This window comes from Enhydra lutris, unplaced genomic scaffold (genome assembly GCF_002288905.1).
Source record: "Enhydra lutris kenyoni isolate GAN:26980312 unplaced genomic scaffold, ASM228890v2 scaffoldscaffold13, whole genome shotgun sequence".
Classification (NCBI taxonomy): domain Eukaryota; kingdom Metazoa; phylum Chordata; class Mammalia; order Carnivora; family Mustelidae; genus Enhydra; species Enhydra lutris.
This window is the reverse complement of record NW_019154097.1, coordinates 47,712,136-47,727,409: the sequence shown is the minus strand read 5'-3', so window position 1 is coordinate 47,727,409 and position 15,274 is coordinate 47,712,136. Positions and strand designations below refer to the sequence as shown.

Below are 15,274 nucleotides of genomic sequence, written 5' to 3'. Positions count from 1 at the left end.
TTGGGAGGAGACAGGATTCCTTTGCCAGATGAGAATGAGAAAATTTTATATAAAACAACCACAACAGAAACCTGGTAAGGGCTTAGGATGTTTATAGGGTAAACTAAGAATTTAAAATGTAGGGACACAGGTTTATGAAACCGGTAAACGTATCTATAAATTAAAATGATGCCCAAAAAAAAAGATTCTCAAAATCCAGAGTTTTCCGTGCAGTAAATTTCAGCTTGAAGCCCGGCTTTTTACAAGGGGGTGCTCTGCCATTTCTCACACTTGCCCTGTGAGCACACATGGCGGTGTTTCTGTCTCAAAGACGGAGGGCATGGACCTATCACCCACAGTCACCCTTCCATGGAGGGGCAGAGCTACTCTGGGCCCAGGAGTCACGTTTCCTACTCTGTGGCCCCAAACGCTGGCCTGTCTGATCCCAGTCTCCTTTTCCAGCTAATAAGTCCTATTATTTGCGTTCTCCCATTCGGTCGCTCAGGCTGTCCCTGATTCTCATTCGCGCCTTCAAAAGTGCCGGCCCCTCTTAACCTGCAGCTGAATGGCTCTCAGAGAAGAGAAATTTTCTTTTCAAGCCTCTGGCGAACATGCCAGACCTGGGGCTGCTCAGCTCTCCAGAGCAGAATTCCCTCTGATCAGCCTGGGGAGCAGGCTGCCCACCACGGCCCCAGAGAAAAGGCATCGAGGAAGGGGTTTTGATCCCCTTTGAGCTCCAGTCAGCGGAGGCAGCTTAGACTGCGGGAATGGACTTTAGAATTGGAAATGGCCTGCTTTTCAGAAAAACAGAGCTGAGGGGCTCTTTCTCCTTCTCTTTCCTGCTGTGACCTTGGGTCAAGTGGCCTGTTTTCTCAGCAAGACCGGATAACCTCGCTAATCGCGAGAGGAGCCAGACAGCCCTGTGGTTTGAGGTTGTGTAAGAGCGGGCTCCCCGTGCGCCACTTAACCTCCCGGGCTCCGGCGAGGGATTAACCACCTCTGACAAGTGCTGCAGGTGTGTTATCCCGGCCTCAGTACATCCAAAGCCTGGAGGCTTTTTTGAGAGAAACATCATCGTGTCCCACAGAATGCTCGAGGAACACTGACTCCGTTACCGATGGAGCTTGTCACAAGTCTGGTTGAAGAGATGCTCCTTAATATGAAAGAGAGAGAGATTTTATTTATTAGAGAGAGACCGAGCACAAGCAGGAGAGAGAGTCCGAAGCAGACTTCGCGCTGAGCGCAGAGCCAACGCGGGGCTCGATCCCGCGACCTCGCGATCACAACCTAAGCCGAAACCAAGAGTCGCCCCCTTAACCTACTGAGCCATCCTGGTGCCCTTGAAGAAATGCTTCTAGAAAGTGCTTGCTCCGAGGCAGGACCCAGCTGACCAGACTCTGGGGCTTCACGCCCCGTGCCTGACTTTAACCTTGGCTCATACTTGTCCTTCCAGATGCTAGATCTCCGTCATGACATCTCTCTCGGTTCTGTTCCCAGGTCAGCGCTTATTTGGGGAGACCATCTTAGGGCTCACCCAGGGCTCCGTCTCCGACCTCCTCGCTCGCCCAAAGCCCTGGCACAAGCTCAGTCTGAAAGGACGGGAGCCCTTTGTCCGGATGCAGCTGTGGTTGAATGACCCCAACAACGTGGAGAAGCTGATGGACATGAAGCGCATGGAAAAGAAAGGTAAGCCCCACCGCCCGCTCTGGCCAGTTGCCTTCTTATCTGCGAATGCGCCATTTCTTGTGAGGCCTGTGCGCGGAGCTGGGGAGGGCCACTGATCTGTGGTCAGGCAGGGCAGAAAGGGGTTTTCAACGATCATCAACTGACGAGTACCTACAAAGACTGGAAAGATCTGTGACTTTTTCTCCCCAGCGGACTGAACCCAAATACATTTTAGCATCAGGGAGGGGGCACCGCGCGGTTCCTCATGGTTACCCTGGCACTCTCTGTACCCTGTTTCTTCTTTAAAGCCACCAAAAGGTGAGCAGCACGGCGCTCAGTGGCGGCTCATTTGTTTCTTGTCTCTGCCTTGGCGGGTGCGTGGGGTAGTACGTCTCGTGCAGGTGTACCACGAGCCAGGGCCTTCCGTATCGTATCTTGTTGGTGAGATCATTCATAAACGTGTTGGTAGACAGGGAAAACTCGGGTTCAGAGAAGCTGCATACCTCCGTTAAGGTCACCCAGCCTGGAGCACAGAAGAGCGAATTCTCGCCAGAACAGGTCTCTCTGGCTATTACTTTATGGGCTGTGGGGCCGGGCGGGATTCAGCCCCCTTGAAGGCCAAGTGCAGCTCTTCTCTCCATGTACACTGGCAGCCTTCTCGAATGTTCATCAGCCTTTTTCTTGCCCTGGAGGCCCCAAAGCAGAAATCCCCCAAGCGGGAGCACCTCAGTGGTACCAAGTAATGTCTGCTCCGTCTCCCGGTTTGCCCTCCCACCTGCTGCTCCTCGTTTGTGGGTCCTGCCCTCAGAGGGCACAGCGCTGTAAGCTCATGGAGTGGCCAAATCGGAATCCCTTAGATGTGGAGACGAAGCACCACCCCCATGTGGCTGGGGCTCTCGTGACTGAGCCAGGGGCTGGGCATGGAGCCCAGGCTTACACCCTCTGAGTTCACCAAGAGAGTCTGCTGTTCATGGCCAGCCTGGTGGCACTGTTGTCACCCAGCCAAGGCAAGGTCCAGAGCTCCGGGAGGAAGGGAGCATCGTTGATGTCTCCTCCAAGAGCTCCATGGGGTTGGGCCTCCTGTTTGCCAGCGGCTGTGCTAAGGCCTCACGCAGCCCGCCCAGTTCGGCCCAGTGTAGGCGCGTTCTCTGGGAAAGCTGCGGCCCTGGTGTCTTGAGACTTGCCTGATGCTAACAGGCGGGAGCAGGACTCCAAAGTCACGGGCTGGCCGGCTCTGGAGCCGCTGCTCTCGGATGGGTGTCGCGCTTCCTTGTGCCCAAAGCCCGCCACCCTGGGACCGGTGGACTTGGGCCCGCCCTCCGGTGTGTAGACCAAGGCCCTGACACAGGCCACAGCCCTTTGGGCAGCCACAGGCGCCTGGTGCCACATCACCCCCAGAAGTTCTTTAACTTTCTACCTTGGGAAATTTGAAACAAAAAGGCAGAACAGTATCATGAACCCAGTACATCCGTTACCGAGTTTCAACGATTATCAGTGCCCACCTAAGCAACGTTAAGGCTTCTCGCACGCTGTCAAAAAGCAACGCCTGCCGCCTTGAGCTCGGTGTGGCGGCTGCTCCCAGTGCCGGGGAGCCCCCTCCTGTGGCCAGCCCTCCGAGGCCACCCCCTGAGCAGACACCCCCCCCCCCCCGTGACTGCAGGCATCAGGGGAGGGACAGCCCTGGTTCCATCACCCCCTGGTATGTTTCTCCTCGAAGACCACTAGGGAAGAACCCTTTTCCCCACAAGTAGATCTCAGGGGGCTTCCTAGTCCTGCACTCCTTCAGCACGGGCTCCGGGCGCCATCTTGTGTTACAAAAGAGTTACTGTTCGGCCAGGCCCAGGGCCCTCCTCACATCCCAAGGTCCCTAAAAGCAGCTGTGGACCCACCGTCTTCTCCCTCCCTCTAGCAGGGATGCTTCCCCAGACACACCAGTGGGTGAAACAGAGCATAGCACTGCTGTGATTTCCGCCTCTTACTGGTCATCCACCCCGATGGGGGCGACCCGCTGGGCACACCAGCCTGGGTTCTTTCTGGCCACTGACTTTTTTTATGTTTCTTGTTTTTTAAAGATTTTATTTATTTATTTATTTGACAGACAGAGATCACAAGTAGGCAGAGAGGCAGGCAGAGAGGGAGAAAGCAGGCTCCCTGCGGAGCAGAGAGCCCGATGCAGGGCTCGATCCCAAGACCCTGGGATCATGACCTGAGCCAAAGGCAGAGGCTTTAACCCACTGAGCCACCCAGGCGCCCCCCCACTGGCTGTTTCCTATGCATTCCCTTTGGGGCAAGATCTGCCTCCTCTACTATGTTCCTAGATAGAATCCTAAAACAGCAAGTTAGTTCATCACTCTCTGGTCTGAGTTTCTGCCTCTGTAGAACGAGGCCTGTCATGCGGACTTCTCTAGGTTGTGAGCATCAGAAAGAACATGCCGAGCATAACCACCAGCACACGGAACCGCTCAGCAAATGAGTTTTTAGAATAACTTGGGTCCCTTTAAAACAGACAAAAGCCTGTGGTGGCTCCCGGTCTAGACTGGATGAGAACTTACACTCCGGGTGATCCCGCGTGCTCTCTGCTTCCCGCTCCTCCTGAACGAAAGCTTTGCTGCTTCTCCTGTTAGCTCCCACGTCTTCTTGTTCTCTTTCCTTCCTCCTTCCTCTGAACGTCTCGTCTCGTCTCCACCGCGGTCCACCTTCTGCTTCCTGTTCCTTGCCGAGATGGCCCTTGAACCAGCCTGTTCGCGCGGTCTCCCGGACGCTCGTGCGCATGCGCACACCGCCTGGGTTAGCTCGCGGGCTCCTCTCCCCGGTGGCTGCGGATGAACCCCGACCACCCACAGTCCTCTCCTGTGACATTCATCTGTGACCCGGACGTCAGGGCTGCCTGTCACGTACCAGCTGTGTGACCCGAGGCAGGTCATCTCACTCCCAGGCTTCTGTTTCCTCCTCTGTACACCATGACGGTCAAGGTCCCTCTCCCGGGGTGTAACTGGGAGGGTCGCTTGGCAGGTGTTGGCCGCTGCTGCTACAGCCGCTCCTCCTCCCCCGTCCTCCCTGCTGCTGCTTGAAGGAAATAATATTACGTCCCATTTTGCATCCGTCTTAAGTTGTAAGGAACTTTCTGACCATGTTCAAGCTAACCCACGAGAAAGCTCACTGTGGAGGACTCATTCGCTGGAGAAGTCTGCATGGCTTTTAACTTGAAGCGTAGTTGGGAACGGGCAATGCGTCAGGACAGAGGGGACGGGAAGCCCGACAGCATAGAGAGAACAGAGAGCTTGAACCTGGAGGAGTGTCCCCTTTCCTTGGCAGCTGCCCGCAGCCCCCTCCAGTCCTCCCCCGGTAAAAGGCCACGTCAAGGGCATGAGGACTCCGCTCCTTCCCAGCTCCTGGGCTGTGGGGCTGTCACCTGCTGCCCCTTCCAGGGCAGGTGCATGTTTCCTGAAGCACCCAGCCCCTCTCCCAGCCCCCTCCCCTGCACTCCAGGGCAGACCCCCGCCTCCTCGGCCCCTTCCAGCCACCGGGCTTCCAGTGCCCCCACTCTCCGTCACTCTAGACTTTTTCTCAAGGCCGTGGCCCCCAGACTGCGGCTTTCCCCCATACCCGTGTCCTGCCCCATCCAGGGGGATTTCAAAACCCACCCCACCCCGTCTCGGGCCTCAAGTTCTCTGACCTCTTCAACCCTGGGCTTTTCTCCCCGAGTCTTGCCGTCACCCACAACTGCTCTACTTCCCAGACACCCCAATCGCTGACCACTTTCTGCTGTCCTTCCGTGTTTCCCTGGCTCGTTCGGCCTCCAGGCCCCCAATCTCCCCTCCCATGCTTTGCCCCATCATTTTGCCTTCTGGTACCCTTACCTCCTTGCGCCAGCATCCCAGACTCCATGATCCATCCTTCCAGGGTGCTCTGGCCATCCAAGATGGACTCCTCTCTCTCCACCTTCCCATTCCCCATCCCCCAGCAAACCCCAGCCTTGGATTAGTGTGCCCTGCCGGCTCTCTCCACCCGCCCTCCTTAGCTTCCGGGACCGGGGCAACCCAGCTCTACATGGGTTAGTGCCGCCTTAGATTTGGGGGGGCCCAGCTTAAGCGGGGGCCCTGCTCTTCTCCCCACTCCCAGCCACCCGTTTCTTCCACCCTTCTCAAGACTCTGTCCCCATCACTTCAGGTCACCTCTGCTCCTGCCTCCCTCCTTCGGGAGAACGCGGGCCACCGGCTCTCCCACCCCAACCCGTCAGCTTGTCTGCACCTGCCGCCCCCGCCCGTCCTGCCTTCCGCAGCACCTGCAGGGATCCCCTCTCTCACCTGTACCCCCAGCTCTCTCCCCTCAGCTTTGGAAACACTGTCAGCTCGCTCTCATCTTTAAATCCACCCTCAGCCCTGACTTGCCTTCTAGAAGCCATCCTGTCTCTCGCTGCTCTTTCTCATTTGAGCATCTTTAACGTCATAGCTCAGGCTCACTGCCTTCACCCGCTCGCCTCCTGTGGAGTGCTCCTCCTCCTGCCACCTGGCTTCTGCTCCCACAGCGACACCGCAGCGTTCACCGCAGCCCCCAGTTCTGTCCTAACCGCTAAAGCTGCCCTCTGGGTCATCGTCAGGCTCTCTGCAGCACTGATGTTATCGGTCACCTCTCCTCACTCACCCCTTCTCTCCCATCGTTGTCCCCTCCTGTCTCCCTCCTGGCTGCTGCTTCCTGGTGGACCTCTGCCCGTGGGTGTCCCACAGGGTTCCATTCTCAGCCCCGGTCTTTCTCCTCGACGGCATAGATAGCAACCGCGGTTTCTGTTCCGGTGGTCCGAGAATCCCTCTCCCTGGCCCAGCTGTTCTTCTGAGCTGCATCCCTGCCTGTCCCATTGCCTACCGGACACCTCCCTGCGGGCGACTCAGAGACCCCCTCCAATTTCACTGTTTCCAGACGAATCACCGTCTTCTCCCTTCTTCCATGCTGCCCAGCCCAGAGACGCCAGCAGCCCCCTTCATCTCCCAGCCTGAGACCAGGGGGCTCCTCCGCTCTCCTCGGTCCATCAGGAGTCTGTCCGCCAGTCCAGTCAGCTCTGGCCCTTACCACCTCTGCGTCCTCTGCTTTTCTCCAGCTCCTCTACCGCCTCCCCAGTTCCAGTCTTTATCATTCTTATCTCCCAACTGAGGGCCTTCCTGCCAGCCCTCCCATCCGCCCCGTCCTCCAAACTTTCCAAAACATGTATAGTTGCTCATACCATTCCCCAAACTAAAACCTTTTCATTTCTTCCCACTGCATTTAAGGTCAAGTCCAAACGTCCTGCCTACCCAGACTCTGCCTGTCTCTCCAGCTCCTCCATCCCCCTCCACACCCCATGTGCGCACACACACACACTCTGGAACTGCCGTCTCGTGCCCCTGGGTCTTTGCACATGCTTGTCCCACTTTTTGGAATAGCCTCCTACCATCTTCTACCTCATCACCTATTTCTTTTGGTTAATCAGTCCTTGGCCTTCAAGATTCTCCTGGGAAGCCTCCCTTGACCCCTCGCTGCACTCTGCAGGGGTCACCTGCACACTTCTCTGCATCCCCCATTAAGCCGTTAAGCAGGGACGGCCGGCGACCTCGCAGTACAGCAGAGCAGGTCCCTGATGAGTGTGTGTTGGGATTCCGAACAGTTCTAGTCCAAGTGTTTTGAGACGCTCTTTGGAAGGGCAGGGCAGAACGGCCAGCTGGCATGATCTACACAGAAGTCATTGTGAACCGACGGGGCACCATGGTACTGTGGGGGGGGGGGGTTGGGTTCTTGGGCAGATCTCCCAGCGGGACCTGCAGCTCAGTCCGCTTTCTCTCCCTCCCTCAGCGTACATGAAGCGGCGGCACAGCTCAGTCAGCGACAGCCAGCCCTGTGAGCCCCCGTCCGCGGGCATCGACTACAGCCAGGGCGCCAGCCCCCAGCCCCAGCACCAGCTGAAGAAACCCCGAGTGGTGCTGGCTCCGGAGGAGAAAGAAGCTCTGAAACGAGCTTATCAGCAAAAGCCATACCCGTCCCCAAAAACCATCGAAGAACTCGCCACCCAGCTCAACTTGAAAACCAGCACCGTCATCAACTGGTTCCACAATTACAGGTACGGTCCGGCTCAGGCCGCTCTGGGCCCAGGGAATCAGGGCTCCAGGAGAGTGCGCCGTCCGCCCTCGGGAAGTGGCTTGTCTGTCCCACAGACAGTGGCTGGGGAGGGTGTGTAGGGATGACGCTCTGGGGACTTGGCCCTGGCCGGCTGGGGGTTACTAAAAGCTTGGTGTTTGGTCGGTTAGTTGGCTTTTCAAAGTTTCATTAGAGTTTTTAACTCCCAAGATGTAGGATCACGTGGTCAGAGACCACGCACATCTGCTGTGGCCAGAAAAACAGTTATCACTCAGAAAGGACATAGGCATCCATGGCTCCACAACAGCGAAAGTTTCTTCCTTTTTTTTTTTTTTTTAAAGATTTTATTTATTTATATGAGAGAGAGAGAGAGCATGAGAGGGGTGAGGTCAGAGGGAGAAGCAGCCTCCCCACCGAGCAGGGAACCCGATGTGGGACTCGATCCCAGGACTCCAGGATCATGACCTGAGCCAAAGGCAATTCCTTAATCAACTGAGCCTCCCAGGCGCCCCTCAGCGGAGGTTTCTTAGTGGAAACCTGGGGAGTCTTGTACAGCATTATCTTCCAAATAAATCTGAGTAGTTTTGTCATTAAATAAATTGAGTTAATGAAGATTTATTGAGCATCTACTAGATCTCCAGACACTGAGCCCAAGTGTTTTAAAGATTTATTTATTTATTTGACAGAGATCACAAGCAGGCAGAGAGGCAGGCAGAGAGAGAGGAAGGGAAGCAGGCTCCCCGCTGAGCAGAGAGCCCAACGCAGGGCTCGATCCCAGGACCCTGAGATCATGACCTGAGCTGAAGGCAGAGGCTTAACCCACTGAGCCACCCAGACGCCCCCCAAATGTTTTAATCAGCACGGTCCCACTTGATCTTCACAGTCTTTTAAGGGACACATTTTTACCTGCACTTCATAGGTGGAAAACCTAAAACTCCGAGGGGTTAAGTAAAGGACCGAGGCAGAAGTGCCTAGCGCTCTCCCATAGAACAAAGCAAACAAGGGTAAGATGTTTGGATGAGCTCATGAAAGTCCACGGACACACAGCCTTGTTGACCATAGCTGTCATCCAGACTTCTCTGCCAGAAACCTCGACTTCCCAGTGCCGTGGTGGGAGTGAGCACCGAATGCCCTGGAGGTGACCGTCAGTTGCTGGTTGTCATCAAAATGTCCCTTTTCTCCAGGGCTCAACAAAACTGCGGCAGGCGCTCCTGGTTCTACCCAAGTGACCAGTACACACACGTAGCCAGTGCAGGTAGCGCCCTCCTGGTTTCTCACCTCAGACAGGCGGCAGCCAACAGCACACCCTAGACAGCGGGCCCCTGCCTTATCTGTTAGGCTCTGCTGCGGTTTCCCGAGTGGCCCGGCAACCCCACTCCCACCCCAGGTGCTGAGCTAACTGGGAGGTTTTAAAATACTAGATGGGAGCCAAAATAATACCTTGACTGCTGATGAAAGCCAAGTGCGCATTCGTAGCTTAGCGTGAGAGCCTAACAGCCCTGCTGCCTGACCCCCTGGAACCAGGCAGATTTCTCCGTCATGACAGCACTTGTCGCCCGCAGGCCTCCCCGTGTGCGCGCTGCCTCCTGTGAGGGCAAAGCAAGCACACGAGCTGAGCACGGCCGGCTTATTCATCCTAAATTCACAGATGAGCTAAAACCAGAAGCAGAGCAAGGCTAGCAGGGGTGACGGCGGCGCTCCCTCTACAGGGAAGGAAGCTTCAAGAACAGTAGACAAGGGAAATGAAGGAGAATGAATGGGAACCTGGGCAGAGTTCCCCAGAGGCCTCCCCCGCCTTTGCCAGGTGCCGTGCAATCCCATTTTCACTTTCCAGACACAGAGGTGCATTTGAATATGTACTTTTGACCCTTCTGCACACTGTGCCCATTTTAGTGCAAGTGTGCTAACTCGAGAGGACCGAGTGAAGTTGCTTCCTGTTACACAGAGCATCTCCAGGAACCATTTCCCCCGGCCCCGCTGGGGTCACCTTCTTCCCCAGATCTCACCTACAGGCCTCAGCTGAATGGCGGTCCCTGCCTCCTGGCCAGGGCACGCGCTCTCCAGAATTCTCAGCTTCTGTCACTCATCCTGCTGACAGCTAAGGGACTGCCCACCCCATCACAGCTGGTCAGCCACTCAGTGTGGCGAGGCCCCGTGCGTGCATTGAACATGAGCGAATTCAAGCATATGCAACACAAGAGAGAAGGGGGAGAGAGGAGAAGGAGCAGTAGAACTCAGAACTAAGCAAAAGAGCTCAGATCCAGATCTAGAGTAGATGTTCAGTAAATGTTTCCTTTCAGAAATAACCACAACAGGGGCGCCTGGGTGGCTCAGTGGGTTAAAGCCTCTGCCTTCGGCTCGGGTCATGATCTCAGGGTCCTGGGATCCAGCCCCACATCAGGCTCTCTGCTCAGCAGGGAGCCTGCTTCCCCCTCTCTCTCTGCCGGCCTCTCTGCCTACTTGAGATCTCTATCTCTGTCAAATAAATAAATAAGATATTTAAAAAAAAAAAAATAAAGGGAAGAAAGAAAGAAAAAAAAGAACCACAACAGAGTGGGCCGGGCTAAGACAAATGGAAGAACTGGGCGGAGATTTGTTTCAGCTGCAGAAATCTGGAAAAATATCGTGGAAGAGGTGTGAGATGTGCAGGGTCTTGAAAAAAGAACTGAAAAGAATTTTTTTTTTTTTTTTTAAGATTTTATTTATTTCAGAGAGCACACAAGCAGGGAAGAGGGATAAGCAGGCTACCCTGCTCCCCTGGTCCGGGGCTTGATCCCAGGCCCCCCAGGATCATAACCTGAGCCGAAGGCAGACACTTGACCGACTGAGCCACCCAGGCGCCCCTGAAAAGAATCTTACAAGCCGCAAAATAGGTCAGATGAGAAGTGAGCACTAGGTCATTCAGAATTTGCATAAAGCCCAAAGAACTGAAGTCACCCGGTCGCCCAGGAGGCAAAGTGCAGAGCAGAGAGTGAGTTCTCCCTCCATGGCAGTAGCTCTCCAACTAAATGCTTCGAACAGAGACCAACTTAGCCTGGTAGACCCCCGAGAGCTTCCTGTAAGGATTGGCACACGTGCACCAAATTCCTCAGGGAGGAGAGTGTTTCTCACATTCTGCGGGAGTTAGACAGCAGAAGCTGATTTTCTTTTCCCTGCCCTACCGGACCCCACAGGGAAGAATAGGGAAGGGGGGATCAATTTTTAGTCACATCCAAAAAATACTATTTTACTTCCTCTTATCCTTTCACTCTGAGGGCATTAGAAGTATCTTAAGGCGACCATTCACCCGGGAACAGGGCCGGGAAAGCCAAAACAGACTGCCTACCACGGGACACCTGGTCTCCTCCTAGAAGAATAGGTCAACCCAGGAGAAACTCTGCCGGGCCCTAAACACCACGGTGTCCTGCGAACCTTGTGTGACTTGTTTGAAAACCAGATCCACTCCCGGGACCTGGTCTGTCTAGATCAGAAGATGGTATTTTTCATGGACATGGAGACAAATCTAGACTAAGAAGGATGAGGTCTCCGGTCGGTTGAGCATGTAGTAGTACACGCCAAGCAGTCAACCAGGAGCGTCTAATCAGATTCTCGAACAGCCGAGGGTGGCAGCCAGGATACCAGGCCCCAGGTGCAGCTGTCCCTTCCCTCCCCCCAGGCCTTTTAGCTCAGCCTTAGCACCTAACACCAGGGAATCTGTCACTCAAAAGGCAGGTGGAGGGTCTGAATAGTCCCCTTTTTTTCTGGGTCTACTTTGTGTCTCATATTATACGTTAATATTTTAGTCTTAATATCTCTGCAAGGAAGATGCTATTCTCCACATTTTTCAGATAAGAAATCTGAAGCTCAAAACAGCTTAGGACCTTTCTTCCAAGCTGTATAGCTAGTAAGTCTTACAAAGCCAGATTTCAAACCCAGGTTGGCCTGGTTCCATAAAGCCTGTGCTCTGTTCTGGGCCAGTCCACCCCCGGGGACTCAGAGTTAGTACCAGCAGACCTATGGCCTGCCCATCGAGCTCCCACCTCCCCAGCCCGGGTGGGACGGGATTAGGCTTTCACCCCAGCAGACATTCCTGGCTGTGGAGGGCCTTGAAAGGCAGCAGAACAGGCTCGCCCTCACAGCCCCGTGTCCAGGAGCCTATCAACAAGGGCTTGCACTTCACAGGCCCCCGTGGTAGCCCCAGAGAAGGAAGGAAGTCTTCACTTATGCCAGAGAACTTCCGGGTGGGGGCGGAGGGGGTTAGGTTTAGGACCTCACCCTGCAGCTCTCTCTCAGAAACCATCCTCGGGACAAGGGTCAGGGCTCAGGCTGTGCAGGGAGCAGATACCAACGTGAACACATCACCACCACCGAGGGTTTGGACACACGGAACTGAAAACGCTCTCCCTGGCTTCAACACTCCCCATGTCCAACACAAGGCCTGGCATATGGTGGGCTCGCCAAACATGTCACCTCTACTGGGGTCTGTGTGCTGCAGAAAACATTTTTATCGCGTGCCTAACCAAGGGCTGTCGGGAGGCCCAGTTTCTGCAGGACAGTGGGCTTCTGCCCGATGACCTGAGGATGCTTTTCCAGTAACAGCTGGCACACTGATCAGAGGCTTTTCAGCTCTTTGGAATAACCATCTAGAGAGTTCGGATGGAGCCTAGTGCTGTGAGCAGATGGAAGGAGAAACTCTGGCACAGAAACAGACTTAAGAAGAGTCCTTTCTTGATGTCACTCAGGGCCCCAAAACGGGGAAGGCCAGGGCCCATCTGTAGCTGCTCCTTCAGACCCAACAAAGTAAGGGAGCCCTGGGTCCCCGGTAGGGGCGGTCCTGCTTGATGGCAACGTGCTTGGTGTGTTGGAGCGCGTATGTGGTCTCCTTCCTGCCTGATCGAAAGTGACCCTGCCCAGGGCCCTGGCCCCGACCTGTGGCTCAGAGCACCAGGCTCGAGCTTCTGGCCTTGGGCGCTGTGTATTCGTTGGTTGTCTCTCAAGTTAGCGTCCGTCCTGCATTTCCATCTGTTAGTCCCGTCCGCGGTCACCACCGTGTACCCCGCACCAGGCCGGGCAGGGGTGTGCAGAGTGCGACCGCGCCACCCACAACCTGCTGGGAGGTGGGGCGGGACGGGCATGTGAGGAGGGCGCCCTTGAACGAGGCACACACGGGCGCGCCGTCCTCGCGGGGACGAGGAGGCCGGCAGCCAGCCGAGGGACCACCCGGCAAAGGCGCAGGATCTGGGAACCAGCGGGTGACCCCCCAGCAGCCCCGCTCACGGCGCCCTCCCGCTTGTGTCTCGCAGGTCTCGGATCCGCAGAGAACTGTTCATTGAGGAGATTCAGGCGGGGAGCCAGGGCCAGGCCGGGGCCAGCGACTCCCCGTCGGCCCGAAGCACCCGGGCGGCGCCCAGCTCGGAGGGCGACAGCTGCGACGGCGTGGAAGCCGCCGAGGGCCCGGGCGCCGTGGACGCCGAGGAGCCGGGCGGCCCCGCGGCCGCCGCCAAGTCTCAGGGAGGGCCGGCCGAGGCCCCGGAGGAGCGGGAGGAGGCGCCGAGGCCGGCGGAGAAGGCGCAGCCGCCGCCCTCGGGGGCCCCGGCCCCGGACGACGCCGACGACGAGGGCCGGCCCCCGCCGCCCCCGCCGCCGCCGCCGCCACCGCCCCCGCCGCCCGAGGGCCCCGCCGACGGCCCGGGGTCCGTGCCAAACCCCGCCATCGCCACCGCCGCGCCCGCGGCCGGGGAGGACGCCGCTACCTCAGCCACCCCGCCGGCGGAGGGCCCCTGCCGGGCCCGGGACGGCGCCGACAGGAGTTCCGCTTTGCCAAGCACCAGCGCGCCGGCGGCCGCCCGCAGGGCCAGCTCGTTGCAGAGCCTCTTCGGCCTCCCGGAGGCGGCGGGCGCCAGGGACTCGCGAGACAACCCCTTGAGGAAGAAGAAGGCCGCGAACTTGAACAGCATAATCCACCGCCTGGAGAAGGCCGCCAGCCGGGAGGAGCCCATCGAATGGGAGTTCTGAGAGGGCGCCGCCCGCCGAGCCGGGCCGGGCGGGGCCGAGTCTGGCCGAGCTGGGCCGAGCTGGGCCGGGCCGGCGAGCCGGGCCGGGCCGAGCCGAGCCGAGCCGAGCCGCGTCTCGCCAAGCCGGGCCAAGTCGGGCCGAGTCTGGCCAAGCTGGGCCGAGCCGGGCAGAGCCGAGTCTGGCCGAGCTGGGCCGAACTGGGCCAAGCCGAGCCGAGCCTGGCCGAGCCGCGCCGGGCCGGGCTGGGCTGGGCTGGGCCGGGCCGGGCCGGGCCGGGCCGGGGCCGCGCCGGGCCGCGCGGGGCCGGGTCGGGCCGCGCCGGGCCGGGCCGGGCAGAGGGGCGGGCGCCGACTCCGCGGCCTGGACCGTGTTGCGCACTTACCGCCCTGCGGGCCACAGGGCAAAATCGCCATAGGCCAAGGTGCATATAGAAAACAAAGGAGCATTAAGCCCAATCTATGTCGTGTTTTCAAGGAAGAAAACGGAAATGTGTAGTCGAGCTTTTTTGTACCCTGAAGTGTTTTTTTTATTGCCCTAAGTGATTTCCACAGGTTCTGGAATAACTCTTACAGCTTTGCCTTGCGCCCTCCTCTTTCGTGTGGGCTTTAAAAAAAAAAAAAAAAAATCAAACCCACATATTAAAAGGGGGCTTTTTATCTGCCATCTAATGGCTTCAGAGCGATAATACACTATTATCTTCTTAAACCAGGAAAAAAAGGGGGGGAGGGGGGATTTTTCAGAAAAATTAAAAAAGAAAGTTTTTGTAGCTGTTCAGTTGCCACTAAGAGATTGCACAGTCAAACCGACTCTAAACACACTAGTTTGGATTCCTAAATATTTTCAAGTAAAGAATCTTCTCGTTTGAGACTTTGAATTAAAATAAAACACATTTACTCCACATATTTTTTAACAGAAAGAGAAGTCACATCAGGAAACGATCTGATTTTGTGGTAGCTGAGGTAGTGTTTTCTCGTACGTGCATAGAATCCTGACATGTAGTGCACAGTGATCCATAGCTTTAACTGACCTCTGGGCTTTTGCCGGCCAGGGTCTGTTTAATACACTCCATTCTAGGCCAAATCAGGACAAAAAGAAAAGATCCGAATCTAGGTATTTTATAATCTGCTTTTTAACCTCTAACCGCAGAGCACGCTGATCAGACCTCATATCTCGGAGGTTTAGGAGACAAGTTAGAACTGTAGCATGTCCCCGTTCATTCTGTTTAATTTATGGTGTCTACGTCTGTGTTAGCGCGTCGGCACGCGTGCGAGCGTGTAAAGCACGGAGGAAAGAGTTGGGCCGCTGAGGCGGCGGCAGGCAGTCGGGGGCCGCAGGGGCCCGGCCGGCGTGGGCAACAGGCTTTCCTTGGCACAGAAGGCAGCGCACTGCACAGCACTCTCCCGGGCGCCTGATGGACTGAGCCCCACCAGGGGCCGCCGCTCCCCGGGCCTGGGCAGGGCTCTCGCGCACGCGCACTCTCCCCCCCCACCCGCTCTTCCCACCACAAGCACTGAGGACTGTTGACGTCGTG

The 15,274-nt window shown here is 56.7% G+C and overlaps 1 protein-coding gene across 8 annotated transcripts in view; it reads left to right on the top strand.

The window, feature by feature from the left end:
• Positions 1-15,274, top strand: part of LOC111146355 (cut like homeobox 1) — a 353,463-nt gene that overhangs the window by 313,096 nt on the left and 25,093 nt on the right. For 3 of the 8 annotated variants that reach the window (XM_022501878.1, XM_022501877.1, XM_022501876.1), the window contains exons 22-24: positions 1,477-1,665; positions 7,468-7,732; positions 13,032-13,743. The exons of the other annotated variants lie outside the window; for them this stretch is intronic. In XM_022501878.1, coding sequence (XP_022357586.1) covers positions 1,477-1,665; positions 7,468-7,732; positions 13,032-13,743 — 1,166 coding nt within the window. Of the gene's footprint in view, positions 1-1,476; positions 1,666-7,467; positions 7,733-13,031; positions 13,744-15,274 lie in introns of those variants that run through there. 8 annotated transcript variants of the gene reach the window in all.